At 36.3% G+C, this 17201-nt stretch overlaps 1 protein-coding gene across 1 annotated transcript in view; it reads left to right on the top strand.

Moving 5' to 3' along the window:
- Positions 1–17201, top strand: part of CPD (carboxypeptidase D) — a 71116-nt gene that overhangs the window by 49334 nt on the left and 4581 nt on the right. Inside the window, exons 9-20 of the mRNA XM_014789726.2 lie at positions 19–121; positions 619–761; positions 2383–2552; positions 3911–4234; positions 6321–6516; positions 9011–9146; positions 10064–10195; positions 11000–11095; positions 11222–11286; positions 14928–15059; positions 15408–15593; positions 15901–16000. Coding sequence (XP_014645212.2) covers positions 19–121; positions 619–761; positions 2383–2552; positions 3911–4234; positions 6321–6516; positions 9011–9146; positions 10064–10195; positions 11000–11095; positions 11222–11286; positions 14928–15059; positions 15408–15593; positions 15901–16000 — 1783 coding nt within the window. The remainder of the gene's footprint in view (positions 1–18; positions 122–618; positions 762–2382; positions 2553–3910; positions 4235–6320; positions 6517–9010; positions 9147–10063; positions 10196–10999; positions 11096–11221; positions 11287–14927; positions 15060–15407; positions 15594–15900; positions 16001–17201) is intronic.

Below are 17201 nucleotides of genomic sequence, written 5' to 3'. Positions count from 1 at the left end.
TTTTTTTTTTTCCTCCAGGAAAATTCCCAGATGTTTCAAGGTAGACCTTGCAAGAATATGTACCCTAATGAATATTTTCCTCATGGAATAACAAATGGAGCTAGTTGGTATAATGTCCCAGGTAAACATGATTTTATATCGAGGCCAGATAACTTGATGGATTTTCTGTCTCCCTGGATGGTACTGCTGGTTACTGATTTTTTAATTCTGAGAAAGAATCATTCTTTTAAAAATATTGCTTAAATAGTTTAAAACACTCAAGTAACCTTTTCAACTGTTTTTACGTTTGGTGCACTTTGAGTTTTGAGTAAAAATAATGTACTAAAACTTGATGAAAGTGTTATATTTTACCTCTGGCTATTACAAAGTACCTTAGATACGCTAAGAAGAAGAGTGTAAGCTACGCTTGAATTCTTCTTGAACGTGAAAGTACAGCACTACAGGCGTTTTACCTGTGCCACAAGCATCAAAGAGCTCTCAAAGGAATGCATTATTGTTTTTCAACCAATACTGATAAAGGATGAACTTGCCTTTTTACTAGGAATGTTGCTTATGTTTTGGGATCTGAGCTAGTTAGAACTTCTTCAGAGTGACTGGTCTTAATTTTTTTTCCTTTAGGTGGTATGCAAGACTGGAACTATTTACAAACAAATTGCTTTGAAGTGACTATTGAACTAGGTTGTGTGAAATACCCATTTGAGAAAGATTTGCCAAAATTTTGGGAACAGAATCGAAGATCTCTAATCCAGTTTATGAAACAGGTGACTATTTAGGAGTGAAGTATGAAATTTCTCCCAAGAGCAAGAATATTTTTGTGTGTACATGTGGTTTTCATGCAGTGATTTTAGAATACACCCCTTTGAATTCCAATTTGGCCTGTTCATGTTTTAGTATATTTATCTAGAAAATTCATGGATGGAAATGAGTTTTTTGTATGCATGGGGAAGTGTTGAAAATGATTAAACAATGTAGTGATGTTTTGCTTTTGATGGTTAGTGGTCACTTTTTACCCTGTCTTTATAAAAGGCTAACGTAAATTAGATACACACCTAAGCGTTTGTCAAGTGATGGAAGATGGGCTATGGGATAAATGTTTTTATTGTTTTTCTTTTTTGTCAGTAGTTTACTGTGAAATGATTAATTTCCTTTTGTTTGGATATGCATGGTGGCCAATAAGAAAAGACTATAAGAAATATGCTAATAATGCTTAATTATTGGGATAATCTGACCCATACTTTGTGCAAATAATACTTTTCTGGTTTATTCTTTTTACTGAGTGGAGTGGCACAAAGGCAGTGCATTTGCATACTAATTGTTTTTTTCCTCCTTTTTTTTTGGTGAAGAAGATTAGCCCTGAGCTAACAACCATTGCCAATCCTCCTCTTTTTGCCGAGGAAGATCAGCCCTAGGCTAACATCCATGCCCGTCTTCCTCTACTTTATATATGGGACGCTGCCACAGCATGGCTTGATAAGCAATGCGTAGGTCCGTGCCTGGGGTTCCAAACCTGCGAACCCTGGGCCGCCAAAGCAGAGCACACAAACTTAATCACTGTACCACTGGGTAGACCCTGCGTACTAATTTTTTAAAACGTTTTATTCTGAAAAATTTTAAACATACAGAAAGTTATGACTAGTACAATAAACACTACCTTCATCTAGATTTAACAATTTTTAACATTTTGCTGTATTTGCTTTATTTATATATATAAAATTATATATATTATATATGTACATACATATATATACACACACTTTTTTGAACTATTTCAATATAAATTGCAGATGTTATCATATTTTACCCCTAAATATTTCAGAATGCCTCTTCTAAAGATATTCTCTGACTTGCTATCTCCAAATGCCATTATCTCACCTAAAAAAATTAACAGTTCCCTAATATTACCTAGTACCTAGTCCCTATTCAAATTTCCCCTTCTTGTCCCTCAAATGTCTTTTTATAGCTATATTTTAGAACCAGGATCTAGTCAATGTTCAATGTTCATACATTACATTTGATTATTACATCTCTTTAATGTAGAATAGTGCTTCCATTTTTTTAAAATGACATTTCCTTTTTAAAGAGGCCAGGCCAGTTTTCTTGTAGACTGTCTTATATTCTGAAATTCTCAGATGTGCTCAAGTTTAAACAGTGTTATTTACATTCCTCATGATAAAGACAAACCTAGCCTTTGAAAAATTAGCCATTCAGAAACTAAAATATTTTGTTTAATGGGTGTTTACATTTAGCTTTACTCTGAACTCTTAAATTCCTGTTTGTTCCATGTTTACCTTATTAATGATTGTTATTTTGGACATGAACTCCCCAAATAATTAGATGATGATCTTTACCGTTGAAATCTGGGTGTCCTTGTACTTTCTCCAGGTTCATCAGGGTGTCAAAGGATTTGTCCTAGATGCCACGGATGGCAGGGGTATATTAAATGCCACCATTAGTGTTGCTGAAATTAATCACCCAGTGACTACTTACAAAACTGGAGATTACTGGCGTCTTTTGGTTCCGGGAACTTATAAAATCACAGCATCTGCTCGAGGGTGAGTGACTGAATGCTTGGAAATTGAGTGCTTGGGGATAAGACAAACATGGCTCCGTCTGGAAGATTATTGCCAGAAAGCCCTAGAGAGCCTGCTGAGCAACCTTGAGTTTAATGCTGGGGAGTTCAGAGCTGGTTACACATTTGATGCTCCTCTGGTGGCAAGTGAGTACATGAACTATCAGATGTAAGAAATCTGTGAAATTATGCACTTTGAACAGTAGCCTCTTTTACCCTCCTCCTCTCAGATCACCTGCCCCCTGTCCAGATGTGAAGCCAGGGTGAGTAATTTCCTTCACTATTGGTAACAGTTCTGGGAAGTACCTGTTATTTAGGAAAAAAAGACTGTTCTGCTGCATAGTTCGAGTTGTGTTGTCCCATAAATACCACCACTTTACATTGGTACCCTTTTAAAGCGTTTTAAGCTCTTTCACAGACACACTTTTTTTTATCATTGTACGTTTGCCTTATTGCTTCAGTGAAATTTTCTTATTGCTAATTCTCTAAGAAAGGCCATTTTCATCTTTTTTACGGGTTTTCTTTCCACGAAGATATATTTACTTGAAAAGAGAAAATGAGCTTATGACCTTTTTTCCCTTGGAAAAAGCTTGATTTTCTTTATCTTCCCCCTCCTTTACAACAGCTTAGAACTGGAACCACCTGATTGTTTGATCTGAAAGTTATCATTTTTACCCTCTTGTAGTTTTCTTTTTATGTTTTGATAAGTGTAGATGTTACCACAGGATATTCCCCTCCCCCTGACTAGCTATCTTATTTCTGAAGAGTTAGTTTGAATACCTGTTGAAGGGTAAGTAAATGAAAACATTCACAGTTATTGTTAACCTTTTTAAAAAAAATTATTTTCAAATACTTAGTGGTCCATAAATGGATGAGTTAGAACTTCACACTAATGAGTAATAAGGTCTTTTCAGTTTTTCCTCCGTTTTGGCTTGAAAAATCTCAAGCAGCAAGGTATCTGAATAGGGCAAAAAAGATGTGTTTGGTAGAGAATGTCCTTATTACCTCTCAGACTTTTCTAGCTATTGACCCTGATGGCAGACAAGTGAACTCAGATTCCAGGAGACATGGGGGTACCTACTGCAATGCCAACTTTCTTTTGAAGTCATATTTTAATCTTAAAAACTCATTCATATTTTACAATCTACCTGTGTCTGTTCTTTGCTAGTTCATGTTTCAAACAAATATTCCAAAGTTTAAAATTTGGAAAAAATTTGATTCTTAGGAAGATGCACTACAATTCTTTCAAGGATTCATATATCCTCTGCACATCTCTCTTTCCCCAGGGCTTGGGTATTCCAGCTGAAGAAGTGTGGCTCTGATCTGTCTCCTTTATTATAGGTATAATCCAGTTACCAAGAATGTGACCGTAAAGAGTGAAGGTGCTATTCAGGTCAACTTCACACTTGTGCGATCTTCAACAGATTCAAACAATGAATCAAAGAAAGGAAAGGGGGATAGCACCAACACTGATGATGCCAGTGATCCAACTACTAAAGCGTTTGAAACTTTAATTAAAGACCTTTCAGCTGAGAATGGTTTGGAAGGCCTCATGTTACGCTCCTCCTCAAATCTCGCTCTTTATCGATACCATTCATACAAAGACTTGTCAGAGTTTCTGAGAGGACTTGTGATGAACTATCCACATATTACAAATCTTACCAAGTAAGTGTCACCTTCTTGCTGCCTTTCTTTATTTTTTTTAAGAAGTTACATTCAGAATAAGCCATGTTGAATGGTTCTTGTTATTTATTTGGGAGCTGAATGTATAGAGAGTTGGAGTTTACTTATTTTGAAACAGATATTTCCTTAAGATCTTTCTAACAATGAATCGTGGAAACTTTCATGAGGAACATTGGAGGATTACCTGTTAGATTACAAACGTATGTCCTGTGCCTCCATAAAATGTGAAATTACTCTTCCTAATGATTGCTTTGACTGATTTAAAACGCTTTTCCCTTCTCAGCTGCAGATTCATGTTTGACTAATTTTACTTAGCTTATTTTATTTTGCTGAGGGCAAGGGACAAACTTGGAACTATGAGCTCACCTGTCAGGGACCATCTGTTCAGGTGTGTCCGTCTGAACACAGGCAGAACACACCATTCTATCTGCATTCTGTCTGTACACAGAAAAGTATAGGCTGTCATTTTCTGTACTCTGTTCTCTATTCACAGTGGCTCTTCCCTGAAGCCTCAAGGTCATGTGTGAGTGAGGGTCCCAGGAAAATATGCAGGACTGGCTTATATAAAACTGTTGGCTAGGGGGCCAGCCCTGTGGCGTAGTGGTTAAGCGTGCGCGCTCTGCTGCTGGTGGCCCGGGTTTGAGTCCCGGGCGTGCACCAATGCACTACTTGTTAGGCCATGCTGAGGCAACGTCTCATATAAAATGGAGGAAGATGGGCACAGATGTTAGCCTAGGGCCAGTCTTCCTCAGGAAAAAGAGGAGGATTGGCATGGATGTTAGCTCAGGGCTGATCTTCCTCACCAAAAAAAAAAAAAAAAAAAAAACTGTTGGCTGGGACAGCCTTTACCTTCACTTTCTGGGGCTTCTGGGCCAGAAGTGTTACATTATAAATCCTCTTTAGGTCTTATTATAGTTACTCCAAAATTGTTTCCTTGATTTGTTGATTCCTGTTGTTTGCCTGTTGTAGAGCCTTTACTATGCTTTACATTTTGCCCTGACCGTATAGTTCTCTACTACATACTTAATGAACATTAGCCTTTTACTTTTTTACTTTGTTTTCCTTCATCGGTCCTTTTAATTTTACCAGCAAATTTAGCTTCTCAAATACTGGTTTATAATGTTCATAGATGCAAAGAGCTATATTTACTTTTGCAATACCAATTAGGTCTCTTCCTCAACTAATTCTAGAACATTTCTGCCCATTTCAGCATTGTCCATCTTAGTGCAATATCGAGCTTACAGCCTTTCTTATTTTAAAATAAATGAAAAGTTGGACATTATTTTGCTATCCGTTTACTTAGTTCATTTAAGTTTTTTTTTTAACATTCCAATTCAAGATGCACATTTTAGTTAATTATTTCCCCCCAAATATATAATACCTGCCAGTGGTGGGACACAAGACAGTTTTAGGTGGTCCACCAACAGGCACTAAGTATCACTGAATAGCATGGTGAGAAAGTAATAATTTTTCTATTCTATTAATCCTTCTCACGTTGATGCTAATATATTTTTTCTATCTAACTCTTATAAATCTCCCTTTATATCAAAGAAAGCAGGCCTTAAGCTCAGATCTCTTAGGCAAGCAGAGCATTTTAAATTATTTTTACTGTGATACTGGTGGTATTGCATTTATAGTAAAGTATAAAGTGTCTTATTTACATAAATTAACTTAGATTTAAAAAGTAAGGTTCTCTACATTCGTGTACATTTAAATTTTTCTGTAATAAAAGTTTAAGTGAGTTAATTTAAAAGACATATATTAACTAAATAGTAGTATAAATTGTAGAAGATAGGGAAAATATTGTGAAGATGGTATGAGAATGACTGAATTTGGAGGAATGCTAAACAAAATCTTAATCTTTCCTAAATCTGATAATATCTGACTTTTATTTGATTTTCTTTGGTCAAGGAAAAATAATTTTTCTAAGGTTTTCTGACACAATGACTCATTTTTTAAAGACATTTTAAGACTTTTCACATTTTTTTAATTTCTTTTTTTAAATCTGTAAGTCAGCATTAACATATTGCTTGATTACTTGCTGACTTTTTGTTTCTGGTTTTTAAAGTTTGGGACAGAGTGCTGAATATCGTCACATTTGGTCCCTTGAAATCTCCAATAAGCCCAACGTGTCTGAGCCTGAAGAACCAAAGATTCGTTTTGTTGCTGGTATCCATGGAAATGCTCCTGTTGGAACCGAACTGCTTTTGGCTCTGGCAGAATTTCTCTGCCTAAACTACAAAAAGAACTCAGCTGTTACCCAAGTAAGAGAATAACCTGTTCTGACATGCTTTAAAAGGAAAAATCTCAGTGATACATTGATATCAAGACACAGTTTTTAAAATTTTTAATTTTCTGTTAGATTTTACACAGAGGCACTTTTAGTGTATTGTAAACTTTACTCTTTAAAAATGGACCATCTGGGCCGGCCCCGTGGCTTGGTGGTTAAGTGAGCGCGCTCCCATGCTGGTGGCCCGGGTTCGGATCCCGGGCACGCACCGAGGCACCACTTCTCTGTCCATCCTGAGGCCGAGTCCCACATACAGCAACTAGAAGGATGTGCAGCTATGGCATACAACTATCTACTGGGGCTTTGGGGGGAAAAAATAAATAAATAAAATCTTTAAAAAAAAAAAAAAATGGACCATCTTTGTATATACTTACTGTTAGTAGTGTCTTTCTGTCATATTTCTTTGAATATATTAAGAGGCATAAAGGAAAAAATAGACTTGCATTCAGTCCTCTATTCCTTCATTTAACAGTCAAGTTATCCTTCTAATCTTTACTCATAGTTCTGTACAGTCTAACTGGAGGGACTTCCATTCCCAGTTACTTATATAGGATACTATATTGAAAAATGAGGTGGAAGACAAATAGTTTTTCTTTTCATGTAATAAATACAAAATGATGGGACATTTTGGCTGCTAAGAGATTTTAGAGCAATATGACATTGTCTACTTTAGCCATCCATTACTACAGAAAAGAAATTTGATCCTGAGGCTTCGTCATGTATGATTAAGCAACCTACTTCTGTGTTGTCTTAGAGAAAGGAAGGAAAGAGTGTGCATCCTTCTGGAACACTCACTAATTGGCACTGTCTATATAGAACTTAGTAAAGGGAAAAGAAACTAATATTTGTTTAATACCTTCTATGTGCCAGGTACTATACCGAGTACTGTGCATACATCATAGTTTAATCCTCAATCCTGTAATTGTTATCTCTACTTTATAGATGTGAAAACTGAGGCAGAGGTTTTTGATAACTTATAGCAGGTCACACAACTAGTAAGTGGTAAAACTAGAATATAAATCCAAGTGTGTCTCACTCTAAAGCCTATGTTGTTTTGTTATACCATACTGCCTCCCCTAAAAGAAATTTGGAAAGAATTGATATGATGATTAGGATCGGAAGGGACCTATGGGATTAGATGAGATGAATTTAAATCAGACTTGATCAAAAAATATTTTACCATCTCCAGCAAAGCAAATTCTGTTGACTTCTTCACGTGAGTTGCAAGGAGTATCTCAAAGACATTTTTTGTTCGTTTTTAAAATGGGAAAGTACCTAGGATGGTGGTTCTCAACCCTGGCTACACATTAGAAGCATCTGGGAAGTTTTAAAAAATACCAATGCCAAGGCCCCATCCCCAGAGGTATCAGTATTCCTTTAAAAGCTCCTTAAGTTATTCTGATATTTGGCCAGAGTTGCTACCTATTGATCTTATGATTATAAGAGCTTATATGTCCGAGGTGAAACACCTACCAGGAATTTCAAAATTCCTGGTTTATGAGATTTTGCCTCACTGGTCTAATTAAGCCTTAACTAGATCACTTGAGATTGCCATTTGTTTTGTGCCAAGGGTCAGAATTTTCTGATGAGTTCAAGAAAATATACACATACCCAGGGACCTGTGGTGAAGCCCAAGCATGTATGCTTAGGAAAAAATCTCCCCCAGAGGAGAGATTTAAGAACCAGTGAATTAAAGGGTCTCCAATATTTTCAATCTCTAGACTATTTTAACAGAACAAATAAACCAGGAATCACTTATTCTGATTTACTATTGAAAAATATGTAGGATGAAGTATGTCAGAAATCAGTTTATGCCACATATTTAGGCATTAATGCCTATGGATCATCTGGAGGAGAAATTATCATGGGTAGGACAGATGTCATACTTTATTTATTATTTTTTTGACATACTGATTTCAACTCTTCTGTCTCATTGTTTCCAGACATATATTGATATTTGTCAGATTATGCATTGCAGTTTTTAATCTAGAAAATACAATCTTACCATTGTTATTGATTTAAGCCGGTGGTCAGCAGACTTCTTCTATAAAAGGCCATATAGTATATATTTTAGGCTTTGTGGGACAGATGTTCTGTGTTGCAACTATGCAACTCTGCCACTGCAACACAAAAACAGTCATATGAATGGGCATGGTTATGTGCCAATAAAACTTTATTTACCATAGCAAGCAGCAGGCTGGATTTAGCCTGCAGTCAATGGTTTCTGAGCCCTGTTGTAAGTCATGTGGAGGTATCTTGGAACATTAGTTGTGTAGCAGTTTTTGTTTCTTTTTTATTTTATTTGGAACCAGAGAGAATTTTATTTTATTTTTATTTATTTATTTTTATTTCTGCCTTTTAAATTTGTGTTTAAACCAAACAATAAAGACTTTCTGTTTGAGGCATAGGAGGTACCTTTTGATTCTACATAGAGGTAATAAACTCATTGATTTCTGTTTCTGTTTTAGTTGGTTGACAGGACTAGAATTGTGATTGTCCCTTCTCTAAATCCAGATGGACGAGAGCGAGCACAAGAGAAAGACTGTACTTCAAAGACAGGACAAACAAATGCTCGTGGCAAAGACCTGGATACAGACTTCACAAGTAAGACTAATTTTTAGGCCATGAAAGTACTTTGTAGATAGTTTTAGTTCTCTTTCCTAGGAGATTGGTTGATCCTGTTTTGTAGATGAGTAATGGGGTACTTTCTTTCTAGGTTATGGATGTAAAGTATAATGAATACAGACATCTAGAAAACTTTTCTAGTTTTTTTCCTTTAACATTTGCAAAAGTAATTCAAGTTTTTTCTTAGAAATTCAATCAATAATATTGGGGAGTTCCATCGTTAGTCATACAGAGATGTATAGTCTCTCTCTCTACCCTCCCATATATGTATGTGCACACACTCATCATATATGTGTATGTTGATTTGAAGGGGCCTGTTTCTTATTTAACTTAAATAGGATCATCAGCTATACATATTGTTCTGCAACTTTTTTCATTGACTATGTCATTGACATCTTTTCATTTTATACTTATCGATCTCTAACATTCTTATTAATGGCACCTTATTATGCTATTAAGGTATGACAGTGCTCTAGTTCATTCAACCATTTCCCTGCTGATGGACATTTAGTTTCTAATTTTTTGCTCTTGCAAACAATGCTGCAGAAAACACCTGCTTTCTGAAAATCTTACTTTCTTTCAAAGATAGATTATACATTCTCTAAATTATTTTTTAAAGGAGGATATGTCCCCATCCCTTTTTGTTTCCAGTAAGAATTTTCTTAAACTTACTTAGAGTTTACACATTATCCTGAATTTTGTAAAACTCAAAATAACCTACCTTCTGGAGTATATCTTTCTTGCTTCAGATAGTGGCGTATGGAGTAATCAAGTATTTATCTAGAGATTTTGTAAGTTAGCCTTTGAATTGTGTTCAAGTAGAGAATATTTTCTTAGTTACTCATACTAAAATGTTAAGATATTGATATTTTATATTTGACTTTTCTGTTTTTTAGGTAATGCCTCCCAGCCTGAGACTAAAGCCATCATTGAAAATTTGATTCAAAAACAGGACTTCAGTCTTTCTGTTGCTTTAGATGGTGGTTCAGTGCTGGTCACATACCCGTATGACAAGCCAGTGCAAACAGGTATGTAGAATGCCCCTTTACACATATGCTAGTTAAGCTTAGATGGGAAATTCCAATTAAGTAATGTCTCTTCTAAATTTTTTTAAAATGGTGAGCATTTGAGTACACTCCATAAGCAAATAACCAAACTAAGAAAATTGTACATATATCAACAGTTTAAATAGTTACTTGGAAAGGAGAGGTCAGGTCTAATGATGGCCTGGTTTTATGGAGTGTAGCCATCTTGTCACATCTGTTCAATTTAGTCCACAAGCATTTATTGAGCTGTTATTATGTCTGTACACATTGGGAATACAAAAGTGAATAAGACACAATGCCTGCCTCAAGAAACTCATATGTAACCAAATATTAGCAGTACAGAATTGCCCTCCCCTGCTTTAAACCCTGCCTGGCTGGTTGCACCTTATGTTTAACTCAACATAAGGTGCAACGTTGTTGAATCTCTCTGGGGCTATTGTATACGGGGATAGTTTGTGTTCTTTTCAATGTGTTTTCAAGGAATATTGTTATTAGGCCACAGTTGCCCCAAAATGTAGTAAAACATACCAAAACAAGTTTGTATTTTAGTGTGGTAGCCTGTTGTGTAAACTTACCATTAGTACCTTTTAATATAAGGAAGATGTTTGTCTTCTCAGTTGGATTATCTTGGGCTAAACAGAACCATGTTGTTAGTTATAATTACTCCTCAGTAAACTTCAGCGGGGCGCAAGATTTACTAGAAGATGACTTTTGTATCCATGAAGTTGACCTTGGAGAAAAATCTTTTGAATTTCTCCACTGATTTCTGAATTTTTCTTTTTGTAGTGGAAAACAAAGAGACTCTAAAGCATTTGGCATCTCTTTATGCAAATAATCATCCATCAATGCATATGGGTCAGCCAGGTTGCCCAAATAAATCAGGTGGGTATTTTCCCTACCCCTTGTTATTGTTATTGCTGCTTTTGGGTGGGTGGGTGGAGGGGGTGGGGGACGAAGAACACTTGCTTTATGGTCTTGTTAATCCTATATTTCTCGATTCTTTTATAGATGAAAATATTCCAGGAGGAGTAATGCGTGGAGCAGAATGGCACAGTCACCTGGGCAGCATGAAGGTATGCTTTATAGAATACAGTGAGAATGGAGTTGTAAATATCAGCCATTGAGTGAAAGAATAGATACTTTTCTGATATAGCAAAGTAAATGGCATCTGCTTCATGGCTTTCTTGACATGATAGCCCTTAAATTAACCTCTGACAGCATTTCTCTTTTTTTTGCCATCTTAACCATTTTTAATTGTACAATTCAGTGACATTAATTACATTTACACTGTTTTGCAACCATTACCATGTCTATTGCCAAAACTTTTTCATCACCCCAAATGGAAACTCTGCACCCAAAAGCAATAACTCTCCATTCCCCTCTCCCCCCAGCTCATAGTAACTTCTACCTACTTCTGTCTCTAGGTATTTGCCTATACTACATATTTCGTATAAGTAGAATCATACAATATGTCTTTTTGTGTCAGGCTTCTTTCACTTAGCATAATGTTTTCAAGGTTCATTCATATCAGTACTCCATTCCTTTTTATGACTGAATAATGTTCTATTGTATGTACATACCACATTTTGTTTATCAGTTCATCTGTTGAAGGACAGATGTTTCCACCTTTTGGCTGTTGCAAATAATGCTGCAAGGAATATTTGTGTACAAGTATCTGTTTGAGCCCCTGTTTTCAATTTTTTGGGGTATATATCTAGAAGTGGAATTTGCTGGTCATATTGCAGTTCTTTGAGGAACCACCAGACTTTTCCACAGCGACTGCACCATTTTACATTACCATCAGCAATGTACGACGGTTCCAATTTCTCCACATCCTCAACAACAACTTATTTTCCATTTTATGATTATAGCCATCATAGTAGATGTGAAGTGGTATCTCATTGCAGTTTTGATTTGCATTTCCGTGACAACTAATGATGTTGAGCATCTTTTCATATGCTTATTGGCCATTTGTATATCTTCTTTGAAGAAATGACTATTCAAGTCTATGTCCAGGCACATGTGTGTGGTGATGGGCTGTAATTGGTATTTGAGTGGTGAACATGATGTAATCTATGCAGAAATAGAAGTATAACGATGTACACCTGAAATTTATACAATGTTATAAACCAATGTTACTGCAATAAACAAACAAACAAAAAGTCTATGTCCATTTTAAAATTGGGTTGGTTGTCTTTTTGTTGTTGAGCTATAAGAATTTTTTTATATATTTCGGATGCTAAACTCATCAGATATTTCATTGGCCAATAGTTTCTCCCATTCTGTAGGTTGTCTTTTCACTTTCTTGGTAATGTCCTTTGATGATCAAAAGTTTTTAATTTTGATGAAGTCAAATTTATCTGTTTTTTTCTTTTGTTGCTCATGCTTTTGTTGTCATATCTAAGAATTCATTGTCAAATCCGTGGTCATGAAGATTTGCCCCTATGTTTTCTTCTAAGATTTTTATAGATTTCCCTCTCATATTTAGGTCATTGATATATTTTGAGTTGATTTTTGTATATGATATGAAGTAGGAATTCAACTTCATTTGATTGTATGTGGAAATCCAGTTGTCCCAGCACCATTTGTTGAAAAAACTATTCTTTCCCCTATTGAATGGTCTTGGTACCCTTGTCAAAAATTGCTTGACCATGGGTTTTTTTCTGGACTCTCAATTCTATTCCATTGGCCTTTATGTCTATTCTTATGCCAGTATCACTGTTTTGATTACTATAGCTTTGTAGTAAGTTCTGAAATTGGAAACTGTGAGTCCTCAAACTTTGTTATCTTTCAAGATTGTTTTGGCTATTCAAGGCCCCCTCTAGTTCCATTTGAATTTGAGATTGGCTTCTCTTTGTCTACAAAATGGCTGTTGGAATTTTGTTAGGGGTTGTGTTGAATCTGTAGATCACTTTGGGTTGTATTGACATCTCACCAGTATTGTCTTCCTGTTCATGAACACAGTATGTCTTTCCATTTACTTAGGTCTTCTTTAATTTCTTTCTGATAGCATTTTAATTGGTCCTCCATTCACTTCAAATTAGTTAGGAGTTGTTAGCAGATGGGTGGTTAGCTCGTCATTCCATTAACATGTGTAACCGGAAAATTGACTTCCTTCCCATCTCTGCCTGCCTTCCCTCCTTTATTTACTAAGAACTTTCTGTGTGTGACGCACTTTGCTATATTAGTGATAAATAAAATATATTCCCTGGCCTGTTGTATAAATAACTATGTTACAGAATTAATCAATTTCATCTAGAAGAGAGCAACTCTCAATGTGCCATGAGAAGTTAAAGACAGAAAAGGTTACACCTAGTCAGAGATGTAGCCTTCTCTTTGTAGAGATGGCATTTGGGATGCCGAGATGGTGAAGCAGGACATTCCGGAAAGAGGAGGCAGTGTGGGCAGAGGTTGATAAGCAGTCTAGTTTAGTTAGAATACAGGATAGAATATAATGGAGAGCAGCAGAAGACAAGAATGGAGAGAGAGTTTGGGGCTTTGATTGCTTTGTTTTGGTAAGGAATGAAAAGCCACTGAAGGTTTTGAGCAGGGATATAGTGACATGATCTGAGCTGTGCTATGGAAAAATTAATCTCTTAACTAGGATAGTTAGGATAGTTTGGAGGAAGGAAAGAGTGTGGTGCAGGGAGACTGGTTTAGAATACCCTAGACAAGAAATAATGAGTGCCTACGGGCCAGCCCCGTGGCTTGGCGGTTAGGTGTGTGTGCTTCACTACTGGCGGCCCGTGTTCGGATCCCGGGCGCACACCGACACACCGCTTCTCCGGCCATGCTGAGGCCACGTCCCACATACAGCAACTAGAAGGATGTGCAACTATGACGTACAACTATCTACTGGGGCTTTGGGGGAAAAAAAAAAGGAGGAGGATTGGCAATAGATGTTAGCTCAGAGCCGGTCTTCCTCAGTAAAAAAAAAAGAGGAGGATTAGCACGGATGTTAGCTCAGGGCTGATCTTCCTCACAAAAAAAAGAAAGAACGAGCGCCTAGATTAGGGTAGTGGCAATGGGAGTGGAATCAAGGGATGAAGTTTCAGAGGTATTGTAGAGGTGGAATTGACAGGATTTGGCAAGTTATGGATGATAGCAAGAAATTGAAGTCAAAGACAAGAGATTTCATTTCTGTGTGAGAAAATGAGTTAATATCGTTAACTGAATTAGGAAAAAGAACAGATCTAGGGGGAAAGGTGGTAAGTTAGGTTTTGAACCTGTCCTTACAAGCAGTTCCTGGATAATTGCTATCTTGCAAGCAGTGGCTATTGTCACCATCTGGACTGAGCCTGCATTGAGGGTATCAGAGGGCAAGTGCTCGTGCTTCTACCTCCTGAGCTCCAAGAGCAGCAGTAAAGTTCCACGGTTTAGAGGGAAGCTGGCCCTCTGCATTTATTTATTCATTCATTCATATATTCAACAAACCCTAATAAATCCCTTATTCCTGCCGGGCACTGTGGGAAGCACTAGAGATATAAGAGTGAATTAGACATAGTCCCTGATCTCAAAGGCCCTCTTAGGCGTGGCCATGTTTGTAACTGATTATAATACCAAGTGGTTTCTTTATATTTGCTGTAAATGCTTTACAAATTCTTTGTATACATCACTCAGGTTTTCTTTTTATTCCATTTGTTGCGTTACAAAGCCTTATTCTTACTTTTGCTTATTAAATTTCCTACATTTGTTTTTGAATTTTATATTCCAGGATTATAGTGTCACCTATGGCCACTGTCCAGAAATCACAGTATACACAAGCTGCTGCTACTTTCCTAGTGCAGCACAACTCCCTTCCTTGTGGGCAGAAAATAAAAAATCTCTTCTTAGCATGTTGGTGGAGGTGAGTCTTTCCCTTTTAACTAGAAGCGAACTCCCAGGAATATGTTCAATGAAGACCTTTATCAAAACATTTTCTTAATCTTTTACCAAAAATTATTTATTTTAAAAGAATATAGAAAGGAGAGTTTTGTTCAATTTATATTGCCTAAATAGGTGCCACGAGTTCATATATCTGGAATCTGCTGTAATTTAGGTAATTTAACTCATGAGATGTTGCAGGTTCTTTCATTTGAATATCCCACAGAGTTACTCAAGACAGTGCACTGTGGTGGAAAATAAATTATTCAAGGCATCAGAAGATTTGGGTTCTAACACTCGAGGCATTTATATTTTAAACATTTTGTTTCAGGTTCACAAGGGAGTTCATGGATTGGTTAAAGATAAGACTGGCAAACCAATCTCTAAAGCAGTCATTGTACTCAATGAAGGAATAAAAGTACACACAAAGGAGGGAGGCTATTTCCACGTGCTGTTAGCCCCCGGTGTCCATAACATCAATGCCATCGCTGATGGGTATCAGCAACAACATTCACAGGTAAGAAACTCAAATTGAGTAGTAGTATGTAAATTCTTATTCTTAAAAGTACTTCCATTTTATTTTGTAACTCTTGTTATGAAGATTGTGGGGAATAAAGAAATGAAAAATATGACCGTCTCTTGATTTTGATATCTTGTTATCTTTCTATCCTTTGGCAACAAAAGGGAAATTTTCATAGCATTTTGTATACTTTAAATGACAATGAATCACCTCCTTGGTTTATTATAAAGGCCCTAGGAGTATAACAGGAATACAATATGCCTTAAGGAAACTTTTTCATAATTCTAGCACTTTATCCTTCTAGGTCTTTGTGCATCATGATGCAGCTAGTTCTGTGGTAATAGTCTTCGACACAGATAACCGGATATTTGGTTTGCCAAGGGAGCTGGTGATAACTGTATCAGGTAAAGAAATATAAATTTTTGGGAGGTGAAGTTAAAACCAGTTAAAAACATTTCAATTTGAGAGTGGATCACTTTTCTTCTAATGTCTCCTTATCTAAACATAATTTTCCTGGAACAGTGTTCTCCTGGCTTGCCCCCTCATGTTTTCAGTTCTGTACTCAAATGTCACCTCCCCAGAGAGGCCTTTCCCCATCACCCTAGCTAAAATAGTACCCTTGTCACTATCTCCACCCCACTTTTTTCTATTATAGCACTTATCACTACCTGACATTATATTTTATATTTATTCATTTGTTTGTCTCTATTCGATCTCTCCCACTAAAACATAAGCTCTGAGAGAACAGGGAGTTTATCTTCATCACCAGTGCCTAGAACTGTGTTGGCACGCAGTGGGTCTTAATGAAGAGTTGTTGACTGAATGAATGATTTGCTTTATATTAAGATCATAAGTCTCTTGGACTTCAACTTATATTAGTTCTATATTTCCAAGATCTTGGAAGGAGGAAATATTTGTTTTCTCCAGGATTAATGTGTGCCATAGCTTGAATTGCTGAAACGTTAGAAAGAAAAAAATGTGTTAAAATAATAAATACTCTGCTGTATTGTATCTTTTTGACACAAAGAACCTTGGTTCTTTTCTAAGTGCAACTTGGACTTGATGCAAAATAATCAAGTTTTATTACCGAGTGTGTGGGGAAGAGATCCTTAGTTAAGAGAGAGTAGTATATTGGAAACATGGTCAGATCACAGGGCCTGTTGTGGAGTGTTTAAAGTAAAGAGTTCTTAGTTTGAACCAGATCAAGTAGGAAGAACTTAGTGGTTAGAAACACGGGAGCTAGGAATCAGCCATGGTTTAAATCTGGCTCTGCTGCTCATTAGCTGTCATGAACTTAGTTTTTATTATGATTTTATTATTATCATTTTCTGTTACTAAGACTCTTATTCTGATAACCTATGTACAAATATTTTAAATAAAGGAGGGGTTTGGGATGAGATGAAAATTTACTGGAAAGGAAAAGTAGAAGTCATCGATAAAAAGCAGGTTGCAGAATAATAAACAGTTTAATTTTATTGTGGTAAAAGAAAAAAATACATATACATACACATGCATGAAGAAAGACCTGGAAAAATACGCACTTATTTAATAACCAGAGGTTATTAAAAATGATCTCTGAGGGGCCGGCCCCGTGGCTTAGCAGTT

The sequence above is a fragment of the Ceratotherium simum genome, chromosome 16 (assembly GCF_057802395.1).
Source record: "Ceratotherium simum simum isolate JZ-2026a chromosome 16, ASM5780239v1, whole genome shotgun sequence".
In the NCBI taxonomy this organism is placed as follows: Eukaryota; Metazoa; Chordata; class Mammalia; order Perissodactyla; family Rhinocerotidae; genus Ceratotherium; species Ceratotherium simum.
The sequence above is the reverse complement of the archived record's forward strand: the minus strand, read 5'-3'. Positions and strand labels throughout refer to the sequence as shown.